This window comes from Medicago sativa, chromosome 6 (genome assembly GCF_051527215.1).
Source record: "Medicago sativa cultivar Bolivia chromosome 6, Bolivia_mono, whole genome shotgun sequence".
NCBI lineage: Eukaryota > Viridiplantae > Streptophyta > Magnoliopsida > Fabales > Fabaceae > Medicago > Medicago sativa.
In genome coordinates, this window is record NC_140754.1 from 9,134,701 (window position 1) to 9,150,504 (window position 15,804).

General features: G+C 35.8%; 1 protein-coding gene across 1 annotated transcript; it reads right to left on the bottom strand.

Moving 5' to 3' along the window:
• Positions 1-249: 249 nt before the first annotated feature.
• LOC146912607 (7-deoxyloganetin glucosyltransferase-like) lies at positions 250-2,248 on the bottom strand. The gene is made up of 2 exons (XM_085722164.1): positions 1,661-2,248; positions 250-1,337 (listed from the first exon to the last, which is right to left on the bottom strand). The coding sequence occupies exons 1-2, from the start codon at positions 2,172-2,174 to the stop codon at positions 394-396; spliced, it is 1,458 nt and encodes a 485-aa protein (XP_085578290.1). The 5' UTR covers positions 2,175-2,248; the 3' UTR covers positions 250-393.
• Positions 2,249-15,804: the final 13,556 nt, after the last annotated feature.

Consider the following 15,804-nt stretch of genomic DNA (forward strand, 5'->3'; position numbering starts at 1 on the left):
AAACAAAAATTTAGATATTAAGAAGGACTAAAACTAAAACATATTTTTATAGGGACTAAAACCAAAATGCTTGATATTAATTTTCAAGAACTATTTGCATATTAAAATCTTAAATGAATTCGTTTCTGATTAGTCTGTATCGCATACATGGTTGAGTTGGTTAACCTATAGTAACTGTGAAAGGACCTTATTCAAAGCTTCAATTAATAAAGTTTCTTGCTAGTCAGCCCTATGAAAAATATTTGAAGCTTCACCTAATATTAATCTCAAGTTGAATATTGAAATAGTACATGGTAACAAATACATTGCATCAAAGCATAGTAGTAGCTTCAAAAATTAGAAACATACACCAGGTAAATAAAGTAGTAAAATACTGCATTGCAGAAAACAAGATCATTCAATCAAATTTTTTTTAAGCAACACCTCCTTAATCACTTTGTCCAGGTTCATGTATGAACAACCACCTGGTCTACTGTTCTCCATTGGCATCTTCTTCAACTCCATGGCCTTTTGCCTCATCTTCTTTCCTTTATCTCCGGCTATCACTTCATTGATCAGCTTCGCCAACTCCTCTCTCTTCACATTTGTATCGATTTCCATACCAATCTCCCATTCATTACAAATAAATCTACAGTTTGTTGGCTGGTCAGCAAAAAATGGCCAACACAACATCGGCACTCCAGCACATATGCTTTCAGCGGTTGAGTTCCATCCACAATGAGTCAAGAATCCTCCGATTGAAGGGTGGTTTAATACTTTCTCTTGTGGACACCAACTTGCTATTAGGCCTCTATCTGAAATTTCATTTGTAAACTCAGATGACAAAATCACTGAGCCACCAATGACAAGATCAGGCCTAATGATCCACAAAAATGGTTTATTGCAATTGGCCAAACCCCAAGCAAATTCCAACAGTTGCTCTGGTGTCATAACTGTAATGCTGCCAAAATTCACATAAACAACGGATCCCGGCTCCTTGGATTCAAGCCATTCAAGACACTCAGTATCTTCTTTCCAAAGGTTGGAACCTAAAGAATCCAATTGATGAATTTGTGGAGTTTGGTTTAATAATGAAGGTAAAGGGCCAATGGGGTAAAGAGAAGGAAACATAGAGGAGAGAACATTTATTACATCACTCTCAAGTTCATTGTAAGTATTCAAAATAATAGTAGACTCTCTATTAAATCTATCCGCAATTTCAAAAAAGAATTCTACCATAATATCATTTGGATCTGTTGTCCTGATATAGTCAAGAATGTCCTTCAACCGAAAGTTTTTCAATCCTGGAATCCAATCTACTTCAGTTTCCAAACATCCATTTGTTAGATAACTCTCATCTGCATATCATAAGTACAAAAGTTAATAGCTTGAAGGTTCATACACACATATATAAGGTGCTATAGATTCAATTGTAGTATAATAAATTTTAGTTTTGAAGTTTTATAAAAATTTCTGCAGGTCATCTTCTCAATGAAAGCTTTTAATTTGACCGTTGGATTGTTAGTAACAACCAAACTAGCCCACCGAAATTGACACCGGGTGAAATCGAACATGAGACCTTGAGAGAAGCACACTCCTAGGTCCCAATCAAACACCAATATATATGAAAAATATGCATTAAGAAAAATACTATTAACTATGCAGAAAATAAACTTAGTACCTTTGAATGGTATGATTCCTCTTTCTACAAAGGAACGAAGATACATAACAATCAATAAAGAACATGCACTTGATGAAAAATAGAGAACATTTGGGAGTGCAAATTCTTCAGCAGCTTGTATAGTAAAGCTCATACAAGAATCAGAAACTAAGCAAGTCACTGGTGGAACATTGGCAGAGTGATTAAGCCTAGTAAGAAGTTCACAAAAGGGTTTAAGGAAATTCTTTCTTATAGATTGAGAAATAGAAGGTACATCTTGACTAACATCACCGTCTCCTTCTAGTGTTGTTAGACCATCTGGTATGGTTTTGAACCTAAAATCAGTCAAACCATCTAAGGCATTAGGACCTCTTGATTTGAGCAATCGTTTATGATTGTATTCAGTGTTGACAAAGGTTATGTGAAATCCTCTAAGGTGAAGTAGTTTTGCTAGTTTTAACATTGGATTGATATGGCCTTGAAGTGGATATGGAGTCAACACAGCATGTGGTTTTCTGTTTGCAAAGTTTCCCATTTTTGATAATTCTCTCTTTTGATGTTATGTGTGCAAGAGATGAGGTTGAGAAACAAGTGATAAGCATGTGCTTTAATAAAGAGAAAAAAGAAAAACTCTATATAATTGAGAAATACAAAGAAATCCAAATAGATAAAATCTGGGAGGTTGAGATTTGTACTTGCAGAAAAGTACGGTAAGGAATACTAGGATTCTAGGGTTTAGACTGATGATTAGATGCCTTGAGAATGCTCTCAAGAGTGGTATTTATAGTCTGTCATGGGCTTGGGTTTCGGTTGCTTGGTTCCCAAGCAACAAGGGTATTTATGTATTTTAGGCGGTTTCTAGAGGTTTCTAGAAGCCTAGAAGGGCGGTGTCCTCAAGGCGAGCGCGCCAGAGTCTCAGGAGCCCTTCTGGAGGGCGCCTGAGCCTTTCTGGAGGGCTTCTAAGCCTTTAGGAATATTATGATGGTTCACAGCCCCCCAAGCACGAGTCTTGGGACAAGGCAAAGCGATGACAACATGGGACTGGACCTTCTAGAGGTCATTAAGTCTTTAGGAAGGTTTTGGTGGTTCACAGCCCCCCAAGCACGAGTCTTGGAACAAGACGAAGTGTTTGAATTGCTTAATGTTTTATTTTTAGCATGTATGTGCCTTTGGGCGTTGTTGTCCGAACTTGGAGAGTCCCCCTTGGGTGATTTTACGTTTTCTTCGAAGACCCCCAGGGAGTATATATTCGAATTGTTTTATAGGTCGACCACTCACAGCCCCCCAAGCACGAGTCTTGGGACAAGGCGAAGTGGTTTGTACGTCGTGACGAGTTGACTTCTTTATGGTGATTCCTCATTAATATTTGCGTCGATTTTGTTTGCTGAATTTGTTTTTGAGATTTACATAAACAATTTTATTTACTTTTGATGCTTCGGCGATTTTCAACGATTTGAATTGACGTGCTTATTTTCTTATATGCTATGGTTACTGTGTCATCTCAGATTCTCAACATTTGGCGTTGATGTTCCGACGACTTTTGTCGGCTCGGTTGACCTTCATTTGTTTGGCGATTTGGAGACTTTATTTTTCCATTCTCTTGTTTTTCTCATGGAGTCGATTTGTAGATTTTCTTATACGACGTCCTGTAGCACTTTTTTTTTTCTTTTCTTTTTGAAAATAAACCCTGATGGCGGGCTGTCCAATTACTAATTTACACTTCTCACTCTGAGGGAAGGCGCTTCCCGCTCTGAGGGAAGACTTTTGCTTCTCACTCTGAGGGAAGACTTTTTATTTTACACTTCCCACTCTGAGGGAAGGCGCTTCCCACTCTGAGGGAAGACTTTTGCTTCCCACTCTGAGGGAAGACTTTTTAATGGCACTTCCCACTCTGAGGGAAGGCGTGCTTCCCACTCTGAGGGAAGACTTTTTAATGGCACTTCCCACTCTGAGGGAAGGCGTCACTCTGAGAAGGCTTTTATCCTCGTTAAAAACCTGCAAAACAAATCTCAAAGTCTGATAAAGGTTAGGATAACTTAGAGTTTCATATTCCTGTTCTTAATGGCGGGACAATTGCTTCCATATGCATTATGGCGTGTCGCTTGGCGAGTACTCTCCGTTCGTTAATCTTATTCTTCTCTTATTAACTCGCCTACATTTCTTACTCCTCTTCCTATTCTTTTTCGCTTTTCTCACTCCACAACTTTCTTACTTAATTATCTTGTGATATTTTTCTTTCTTCTTATTAGATTTGGAATTAATTCTTCAATTCAACTTTTGTCGCTTCTCTTAAATCGATTCTTGTTTTTATGTTCATCTTGAAACTGATTAGTTTTGTTATACTATCTCCAATTTTTCCTATAAAGTTGGAAACTAGTTCTTCTATCCAATTCTATTCTTCTAACGTGGGTCAATTTTGTCTAAACTGGGTCTATCACTCCATTATCTATGAATCTACTAAGAAGTTAGTTTAGTTTGTAAAGTAAATGGTGCATAGAAGGGGTTCCCAGGAAAGAGAGGTGGGTCCTTGGACCTCTTAAATACCAAGGCTTTCCTTGCCAGAATCCTTCATATGTGACCTTTTAACAATACTACACTTCACTTCACTTCTGTCATTGGGTACCTAGGATAGTTAAAGGGTGTTGTAATAATTTTGCTAGCGACAGAGGTATACTTATAACTATTTTACTCTAGTTCTTCTACTGCTAAATGAATTACGTCTTTTAATTAAGTATATTATTTTTCTCGTGTTAAAGGGAACTATTTCTTCTACCTATATTTCTTATTCTCTTCTTTCTCATATTAAGTTGTGGTCTAACTCGTCTAGTTGAATTGGAAATAACTCGCCCCTTGTCTTATTTTTGCTCCTCTTATATCATCTCGCCCATTAGAATAAATACAAAATATTATTGCTAAAACAATAGGTTACCGAAGGATCATAGTAAGCCGGCTGATTGTCCACACATTATGTCTATGCATCACAATAATTATCATTACAAATGAATTCTGGTAGCAAGGGGGCTTTTATAAAATCTGCATGCCCGCCTCCATAAATTGACGTTGTTTTCGCCAAAGGCAATAATCTATGTCAAGTTATCATAGCAAAGTTTATTCAAGAGGAGGATTAATACCTTCAAGAAAGTCAAGCTCGAGGTCAAGAGTAGTAGAAGTTATTTGTTCCTTGTAGCAAGAGTGGCGTATGTTCTGCTCCCTTCAGGTATTCTTACTTATATATTTCTTCTCCTATTTAACTGGTTCTAGCTGTTCCATTTAATTATCCAGCATCTTTCCAACTTTCTTCAATTGATCCATATATTTGAAGGACTATACGCATCTGAATCATTTGAGCAGGTTATGAACGTCTTGGTCGTAGAATGTCCGCGCCAGGGTCATGGTGAAATACTGATTTTATTCTCGTCAAAGGGTTCGCCTTTTGCCTCCTATTTCTTGGTTTTCATCTTGCTGTTATCTACAACTATTATCTTAAAGAAGAATGTGTAACAATTATTCCAAGCAACGAAGTCAATAATAATAAACTAGAAGCTAATCCAAACTGATGGAAAGGTATGTGTAGCGATCTCAATAGAGACGTGAAGGATTGACCGTAATATATTATAAATAAATATCAATGAAGTTAGAGAAAAGAGAATCCACTTGTATGATCATGCCTTTTACCTTCAGCAAGTGCCACCTGATACAAGGTACTAATCCATTGTTCTTGCTTCACATAAGCTAAAAGAGTTTGACATGAAAATGATAGACACGTAGAAAGCCCATTAAACATGACTTATCCAACCAACCTTTAAATTTGTCACCATATAATCATAACATACTATACATAGATTAATTTTGGGGCGATGGTTCAATTAACGAGACAACTATGTTATTGCCATGCAACGGACCGATAAACATTAGAAGGATTGAACCTGATTATAAAAACGACTCCGGGGGCGCGTTGACGACATAATGATGTAGCATCGTGAATGACTTCCGTCTGATGTTGTTTTGATCTTCCTAGGTTTTCATCTTTTTGAGATCGCCGCTAGGTCCAGGGGCGTTTTGAGTGGCTCCAAATTCGAGCGATCCTTTGAAATTGGATGATAATAGTTTCCTATCTGAGTCTGGTGATTATCACAAAATTTAAGCAACCTCTGACTTGCAATTGGAAAGAACTAGTTGAGCTTTGAACTTGGGTGTCAACAAGAATAACGCTCTACATACACTCATGTCAATTAAATCCAAAAGCTTCTGGTGATTGTCAAAGTATAGAGAGATAGTGGTTAAATGAACAAAAGAAATAAAACACATGTAATTTGTTGCTATCATAATCAGAAAGTGCAGAAGTGGGTAGAGTTTGTGAAACATCCTTGAAAGCTTTAACCATTAATTAACCTAGCAATATCTTTGGCTGACTTAATTAGGAAAACGGTTTATGTGTCCCACACATGAAAAGCAATAATAATAATCCATACTCCCTTACGTTACAAGTTAATCTCCTTTTTATTGGCGGTGCTGATTAGGTAGACACATAGCTCACTTTTACATAACATAATTATCATGTAATACATAGCATAATTTTAATAACACTGAATCTGAATTGCAATTGTCGAAACGGAAACTCTATCGTAAACTATTAATAAAACAAAAGATGGGAAGCACATCAAATTTTTTAACATGAAAATAGAAAAAACCAGAGGTAACTTGCGTACTTAAATTGACCGAATCCGACAAAACCATGGGAACGATAAACATATTGCAAGGATGATAAGCACATAAACACATCATATGCATATCGCAAGGACGACAAATCATACGCATACCACAGGAACGATAAACATAAAACCGAGGAATCAAAAGTAAATAATTAACAATAATGATATAGGATCACTGAAACTGAATTCGTTGAGAATTAAAATCCATAGCACCTGGTGATTGATAGCCCCATTGAAACAGACGATGGTTTGGTCCTCGCCGGCCATTCTTTCCGAAATCGCCAGGAGGTTTTAGGTTTAGGGTTTCCAAATCGCGATTTACGATTCAGAAACGTGGTCAAGGTTAGTTTTACCTTTTCCCACAGACGGCGCCAACTGTACTTGCAGAAAAGTACGGTAAGGAATACTAGGATTCTAGGGTTTAGACTGATGATTAGATGCCTTGAGAATGCTCTCAAGAGTGGTATTTATAGTCTGTCATGGGCTTGGGTTTCGGTTGCTTGGTTCCCAAGCAACAAGGGTATTTATGTATTTTAGGCGGTTTCTAGAGGTTTCTAGAAGCCTAGAAGGGCGGTGTCCTCAAGGCGAGCGCCAGAGTCTCAGGAGCCCTTCTGGAGGGCGCCTGAGCCTTTCTGGAGGGCTTCTAAGCCTTTAGGAATATTATGATGGTTCAAGATTCTAACAAACTGAAATAAGTTCATCCAACTCAATTGTTGATATGAAGCATATGGACATACAACATTCACATGTCCATAACGGTAATAATTGACTGTTCTGACCTCTTTTGATGTTATCAGAAGTGTCGCTGCTATAGCGTTACAATGTATTTTCATAGGCAAATGTTAGTAAGTTAGTAGTACATTTAGTTGTTAGATTTAAAATTTGGAACCTTTACTTTACTCATCAATCGACCTACCAGTTAAGACACATTATAACGGTGTTGAATTGTTGGTCTTTTGTTTAACCATTCAATATGGCATTGAATTTTCAGGTCTGTCCATATGCTACTTTACCAAAAAAACAAAGATATCTAATAAAATCATGCAGTAGTCTTGTAGAGTACAGTTCATATCTCATAAATCACATAAATCTGCAGAAGAGAGATTGGTATACATTTTTGGAGGTTGACATAAGTTAGGAAAATTTGAAGGTGGAGTCAAACTTCAAATTGCTACATGAATTTGTAAGAGTGTGTCAACTTACATGAACTTGTGATACTTAAGGCATTTTCTGTTCTAATGTATGCACCCAATTCTCATTGGATTAAAGAGGTTGTAGGCAACTCTCCCATAGTTTCTTGTATCAAATTGGCACTGCAAAAGGATGCCCTAGACCAACAGCCTCTGGTGGTATTTTCTGAGGTATGTTGCTGTTGTAGGGTGCTTTGTTGTATTTTTGAAGTTATTTCAAAAGTTATTATTATTATTATTATTATTATTATTATTATTATTATTATTATTATTATTATTATTATTATTATTATTATTTTATTGTTATTATTTATTAAAACTAAAACCGTGTTGTTGAGTTTGCTGATGAACCTCACTTCCTGTTTTGTCTCAAGCCAAGCTACACGTTTTTATTCATCCAAAATAGTTGTTTGCTTACTTGCTATTAAATAGCTTTCATTCAAAAAGCCTTGAACCAAACATTGGGATATTATTCAGAGTCATTGGCATTATTTTAGCAACTGATTTTGGTCAATCCCCACTTACCTAATTAATAGCATCCAGTTCCATTTTAGTGAAAAAAATAAACGTGCTTAACAATCTGTCAGTACAGTATTATATAAGAACATAATTTTCACTACGGGAAGTACTGAGTAACAAACCATTTTCTTCAAAGCTACTTCTTTCAGTGTTACAAAAATATTAAGAGCCTGAATCATTGAGTCTGTGTATTTTTCTCGTGTCTTGATAGCCTCGGTACGCTTACCGCCGAGAAGAACCTGTTGTACTCTGGGGGAGTTGCGCAATTCTGCGGATAATTCCTTAGTTCAGTGACATAGTCACACCTCAGGTTTTACGTTTTATTTTCTTGTTTTGCAGGTTGTGATCCTTCAGTGATCCGCGAACAACATGCTTTTCTCACAATTTAAACAAATATATTGCTTTTCATGCAGAGCTCACTGGGGCTATGCATGCAATTGAGATTGCTTCAAAAAAGGGTTTGACCTCTCTTTGGTTGGAAACAGACTCTCAATTGGTTACTCTGGATTTCAAGAATCCGAGTCTAAAACAGGTGGTTGAACTGTGTTGAATTAACTAAAAATATGTGATTCGTTATTTCTCATATCTTCATAAAAGAGAATCGTTGTGCACAAAAAATTGCTTATTTGGGCTCGAAAATAATAGTTTTACTAGATTTTGACTCGAGCAACGTGCGGATGTCTTGAATTTTATTTCTGGGAAATAATGAGAATTTCAATTTTGAATTGTATATAATATAACATATGAATTTTTGTTTGTGATATTAAAAAAGTATGTACTCCCTTCGTTCCAAAATATAGACAAAAATTGGTCGACAATAGTTAATGTATTACATTAACTATTGAGTGTTAATGTATTTCATTGAGTGTTGTGGACAACAGTAGAATTTTTTTTTGTACAGGAATCATTTTTTTGTGAAGGAATCATTTAAAATGAATAATATATGCATCATATATTATTCAACATTGTAGTTTACTATTTCAAATAGCAATTCCAAATGGATATATATGAAATTGTGCATTAGTATAATTTTTCATCAGAGAAGAGAGTGAAGTTTAGAAAGCACATGAAACAAACAAAAAATAGATGTAATTCCAAATGGATTATGAAGTCACACCATTAGTATTAGTATAATTTGATAAACAAAAATTACTTAATCATTTTACAAACAATTTAATTAGTCCCTCAAAAAACAATTTAATCAGGAAATGAAAATCGTCATAAACAGACAACATTGTTCTTGAACCATAATTTAATTAGTCCCTCAAAAAACAATTTAATCAGGAAATGAAAATCGTCATAAACAGACAACATTGTTCTTGAACCATGGAACAGTAGCAACATTGCATCAGGTTCAATTAAACATTACAACATGTTCCAATTCAGATTGGAACAGTATATATTCTAAAATTGAAATGAATAATCTAGAGTGTCCATCAAAGTATGTAGGTGTTTTTTATTTAATATCGAGGTATCCAATTGTAATAATGTTGCCTCCAACTAATGAGAAAATAGGTTGTATAACAGGCTATGTTATAATATTGAGAATTTGGTAAAAAGTGTAAGAGAAGGATATGAATGGTCCTAATGGATTGATCACAAAGTGGGTGGGTATAAACACTTTTTTAAGAGAAATTAAATTAAAGAGAAATACTTAGGTAGAAGCGAACCTAACACATCATATTTAGGAACAGCCAATGAAGAAGTGCCATGTTTTTTCACAAATAAAAATGAAATAAAATAAAAACAAATTTTGCAGTAACTTGTCTCTCTCTCTCTCAACCGCCATGGATAAGAAGCAGCAAGATGAAGGAAAAAACACAGTACAAAAACAAACGGCCGAACGTTAAATTTGTTACAGAGCAAAGGATTAAAATTTAGAAAATGAAGAATTCAAAAATTAATTTTCTTAAGAATTTTATCATCTGCAATTTTCTTAAGATTTTGTTTATGAATTTTTATCTTTACTTGATAAAAATGAAGGCAAAAAGTAATATCTGTTGTAGGAGGTATCATGTTCAAGCACACCGGAAACAAAGGCAAAGGCTGCAACTGTCAGTGGTGCTTGGTTTCTTTTACGATTCTCTATGGAAATGGGTTCCATGGATGGGAGAAAATGTTTCGGTATCATGGCAGGAAGTATATTTCAATGATGATTTTTTATATCAATATTCTAAGGATGACAAACATGGCCTTTAAGATTTATGAGAATTGAGAAGCTTGAAATTTCACCATTGGTGTGGAATGGAATAATAGCAACAGGGTCGTGGAACAGAAAAGGATGATGATGGTGGTTTTTTATTTTTATTTAAAATGTATTAAAAATAATAATGACGTGGTTGTATAAAAAATAAAGTTAACGACTTGTCTTATTTTTATTGGCTGTTTGCAAGGAGGACGTGTTAGGTACGATCCTATGCAAGAATATATCTAAATGAAAAGGAGATCCAAGAATGATTTTATGGTCGGCGATTACAGATATGAATGATCATCATGGCATATAGTTCTAAACAATATTTGATTCTTAACGGCGGTTACAGATATGAATGGTCATCATGGCATATAGTTCTAAACAATATTTGATTCTTAAATTTGAAGAGCAATATTCAAGGAGGAGGGGTACACATCAGATCTCGGTGGATGTGACATAACTAATATGATGTGTTCAGAAGAGAATTTGGAGGTTGATTTTGTTTTTTTAAAGTTAAATTAACTCACTTAAATCAAAATTGACGGAGAATCGAACCTGAGACTTTGAGAGAGAAGGAGCACACTCCCAAGTTTCAAGCCAATATCACTATGCCTATTCAAGTAGGTTTCAACTTGTGTTTCAGATTTATATAACATTAATAGCTTAGGGTTCCTTGGCTACCATGTTTGTCAAGGGCTCAAACTTTAGTTTTCTGTTCACTCTTTTTTCGATCAGTTAGATTTTATATCCCATTAGAATTTCCTGATAAGGTTATTAAAAATGAAAAAATTATTCAAAGTTTCTATAATATGATAAATCATAGAGAGCAATTATTAATGCTACAAATTTTTATATATGATAACCCATTATTCAAAAATTCTGGATGTGGCATTGAGCAAGAGTGATAAGAAAAAAGTGAAGGGAGAGAAGATAAGAGAGAGAGGGAGGACATGCAAGAGCAACGGCGATAAAGAGAGGTTAGCGAGAGTGAGGGAGATCATAGACAAGAGAATTATGAATTTAAAAAAAAATCTATATTATACAAATTTGCACATGTTAAAAAGTTTAAAATAGTAAATTTGCATTGAAATTTATATATTTTCTACTTAATACTAATTAAAATATATAACAAGAGATTTTTTTTTGTAGTAATATAACAAGAGATTATTAATCCTTAAAAAAACAAAAGATAATTTTCTATTTAAATAAAATATATGAACACTAGTATTTGTTGGCAGGAGTCGAGGTTGTTGTGGTTACAAGAAGTTGATGCAAACTTCAAATATTTCCATTCGATTGTCGATGGTAGGCGACGGGGTAATGTTTTCTTCCCTTATTGTCGACGGGGTAACTGTGGAAGGCGTGATGCCGATACAGGATGCGGTGTTTGTGCATTTTGCTGCCCATTTTCAGGCGCATGATGCAGTTTGACATAGTGTGGATAGTTTGGTTTTCCAACAATTGGATCATGGTGACAGTGTTAAATTAACTCGGCCATTCAGTGTTGATGAAGTGAAAGCGGCGATGTGGGATTGTGAGAGCTACAAGAGCCCTTGTTTGGATGGTATCAATTTTGGATTCATGAAGGAATTTTGGTATGATTTAAAGGTGGACATTATGAGATTTATCACTGATTTTCATAAGAATGGGAAGTTGACGAAAGGAAATAATAGTACATTTATTGCTCTCATTCCAAAAATTGATAGTCCACAGAAGCTGATTGATTTTAAACCAATATCTTTGGTGGAAGCTTGTATAAAATTCTGGCAAAGCTTCTTGCTAATAGATTGAGGCTTGTTATTTCTAAAGTAATTTTAGAGACTCAAAAGGCGTTTGTGAAGGACAGACAAATTCTTGATGGCCTTCTTATTGCAAAAGGCGGTTGATGAAGTTCAAAAATTGAAAAAAGAGTTGTTGCTATTTAAAGTGGATTTTGAAAAAACATATGATTCTGTTGATTGGAACTATTTAGATGTGGTCATGATTCACATGGGATTTCCAACCCTGTGGAGAAAGTGGATAAAGGAATGTGTGGGGACGACGTCTGCATCTGTTCTAGTTAATGGTAGTCCGGCGACGGAGTTCCCTTTGAAGCGGGGATTGAGGTAGGGAGACCCTTTATCTCCTTTCTCTTTTTCTTATGGCGGCGGAGGGATTGAGTATTATGATGAAGGCTGTGGTTGATTCTCATTTGTTCACTGGGTATAGGTTTGGTTTGAATCGTCTTTTGACTATGTCTCATTTGCAGTTTGCTGATGACACTTTGTTGGTAGGGGAGAAGAGTTGGGCGAATGTGCGTATGTTGAAGGCTATTTTGTCGTTATTTAAAGGTGCTTCGGGTTTAAAAGTAAATTTTTAAAAAAGCATGTTGACGGGTATTAATATTAGTGAGTCGTGGTTGAAGGTGGGGGCATCTGCAATGAATTGTAAAGTGGGGAAGGTGTCTTTCGTGTATTTGGGTCTTCTTGTTGGAGGGGATGCTAGGAGGTTGTCCTTTTGGGAACCTGTTGTGAATCGGATTGCTACTAGATTCTTAGGGTGGAAGAGTCGTTTTCTTTCTTTTAGTGGCCATCTGATCCTCATTAAGTTTGTTCTCTCCTCTCTGTCTGTCTATGTAATTTCCTTCTTCAAAGCTCCCTCTAGTAAAATCTCTTCTATTGAATCTTTGTTTAATAATTTTTTTTGGGGGGTGGGGGGGGGGGGGGGATCATAGGGAAATATCTTGGATTAGTTGGAATTTTGTTTGTGATCATAAATAGGAGGGAGGTTTGGAGGTTCGGTAAATGGTAAATGGGGGTTTCGAGGTTTGGGGGCTCTGTTAGGTAAATGGTGTTGGAGGATGTTGGTTAATAGAGATGGTTTATGGTATCAGGTGCTGGTGGCTCGGTATGGAGAGGAAGGTAGCCTCATGTGGGGGGGGGGGGGGGGGGGGGTCGGTCTTCTTATTGGTGGAGGGAGGTGGCCCGTGTGCGTGACGGTGTACGGGGTGGGGGTGGGTTCAAAGAGTGTGTTTCAAATAAAGTGGGAAATGGTATGGATACATTTTTTTGGACTGATTCGTGGTTGGGTGGTATTCCGTTGGCAGTGCGGTTTAGACGGTTATATGAGTTATGTGTCAATAAGTTGAGTTTGGTGGGGGATATGTTTGTGTCTGGTTGGGAGGAGAGGGGAGTGGTGTAGCAGTGGAGGCGGAGGTTATGGGAGTGGGAGGAGGAGTTGTTACGTGAGCGTAGGCTGTTGTTGTCTGATGTTACTTTGCATGTTCAACTATTTGATCAGTGGAGGTGGAGGCTTGCTGACAACGAAGTTTATTCTGTTCGTAGTGATACCATATGCTCACAGCAGATGATAGTCAGGTTGTGGATGTGGTACCTGATATGATTTGGCACAGACATGTCCCCGTTAAGGTGTCCATTCTTACTTGGAGACTTCTCCGTAACAGGTTACCAACCAAAGCGAATCTTGTGGCTCGTGGGATCATCTCTCAGGAGGCGCAGATGTGTGTAACTGGGTGCGGCGAAGTGGAATTAGCTAACCATTTATTCTTCTCGTGTTCTATATTTGGAGAATTATGGTCTTTAGTTCGTGATTGGATTGGGGTCTCTGGGGCTGATCTGTTTGATGGTGTTGATCAGCTTCTTCAGTTTTCTTTTTTGTTAGGCGGGTCGGCAACTAAAAGATCCTTTATGCAGCTCTTATGGCTTTTATGTGTCTGGGTGTTATGGTCATAACGTAATAATATTTTGTTTAAAAATACTGTCAATACCATTAACTTATTGGAAAAAGTGTAACTTCATTCCTACTGATGGATGAAAGCGGCGAATGTCGTTCATGTTTTAGGGGTTCATAGCTGGCTAACATGTCCTCTTGCTTGTATAGGCATTTGTTAACTTTGTATTTTATTTGTTTTGTGGACTCTTGTGTAACTTTTTTCGCATTCTTTTTGCACGCCTTGTGCTGAAGATGTGGTTGTGGTGATGTTAATATATATTCCATTTTTACTCGTTAAAAAATAAATTATTTAAGAAAAACACGAGATATTATTAAATTTTCCTAAAAAAATAAGGGATTATATTATATGCAAGTGTGAAGCACTACCCAAAACAAAAATATGCACGCGTGAAGCATGTAGACACCCATTTTTTAAAAGGATAAAGTTTATTTATGTGTGTTTTTTAATTTTTTTTATGAATTTTAACTTAACTATCTATAATTTATTTTGAGTTTGTCTAACATGTATAATATTGCATCTGTTAAAGCAACTAAAATTAGTAAGGTTTTTTTGAAAAAAATAATTATTTATTAAAAAGTTATATCTGGTCCTATATATAAAAAGTTTTAAGGTGTAGTTATTGTTTAAATTATATGTTTTAAGCAGGACCGGCCAAAGAAGGCTAAGGGCTTTTTGGTAGTACTCAACAGCTAAAAAGTAAGAGTTACATTTACCGCCACCACCACATAATTTTTTTTTAACGACAAAATTATTAATAATAATCAAATTCTTGCACAAGACGAACAAAGATCATCTGATAGAAACTACAAAACAAAAGCGTCGTATATAGGCAAAATACTTGAAAGAAAAACACATAAAAACATCAATATAATGCAAAACCACATAACCTATGGCTACCACCAACACCAATAAGAAAACTATAACTAGAAAAAATCAAAGTAAACACCTAAATCAAATTCAGACCCCCACACTTCCTCGTGAAAGAACACAGAAAGAAAATCCAATTACTTATCGTTTGAGGTTCACCGTAAACCCCTCTAGAAAAACCATCCAACCAATCAAACCCCTTATAACATAACATCATTTTCTCATCACCATAGTCGAGCCCCTATTAAACACCCAAAAAAGTCTTCTTCCAACACTCTTACGGGTTCCACTGCCACTCGACCCCCCGGTTATCCGGAGATGACACCATAACAAACCCAAAAACTTGAGTCAAGAAACTGACTTCCGACCCAGAATCAAAACAATCGTCCCACTAGACTCTAGAATCAAATTGAATAGAATAGAATAAAATTTATTTTCTTAAATTAAGCATTCAAAACCATAACAAACTGCATTTATAGTGGATTGGCGAGTTGGTCTCTCCCCTAAGTTAATTTTGGCCGAACTGAATAAACAAATATTGGTGTGTTGTTTATGTACTATTTGATCTTTATGTTATGATTATGCTTGTGAATTTGCTTTTCTTAGTTACTAGGTCTATTATTATCGTTGCGGCAGCTTGAGACTACTCTTAATTAATTTAGTCGCTACCTACTCTTGCTTTACACATCTAGTTTATTAGTGCCATTTGAATTTCGAATTCACAACAAGATTTGTTAAAATTAGTTTAATATTTTTTAAGATAGTTATGAATTAGTTATGATTAGTTGCAATTTGATAATATTAGTAACTTTGAGATATATGAAATGTTTTTGTAGGGGATATATGAAATATTTTTGTAATCAACTTTTTTATTCGATCAATTCAAAAGTAAATCTCAAACTACATATAACAAACAGTATTTAGCATAGATAAGCCTATGCAGACCCTATATG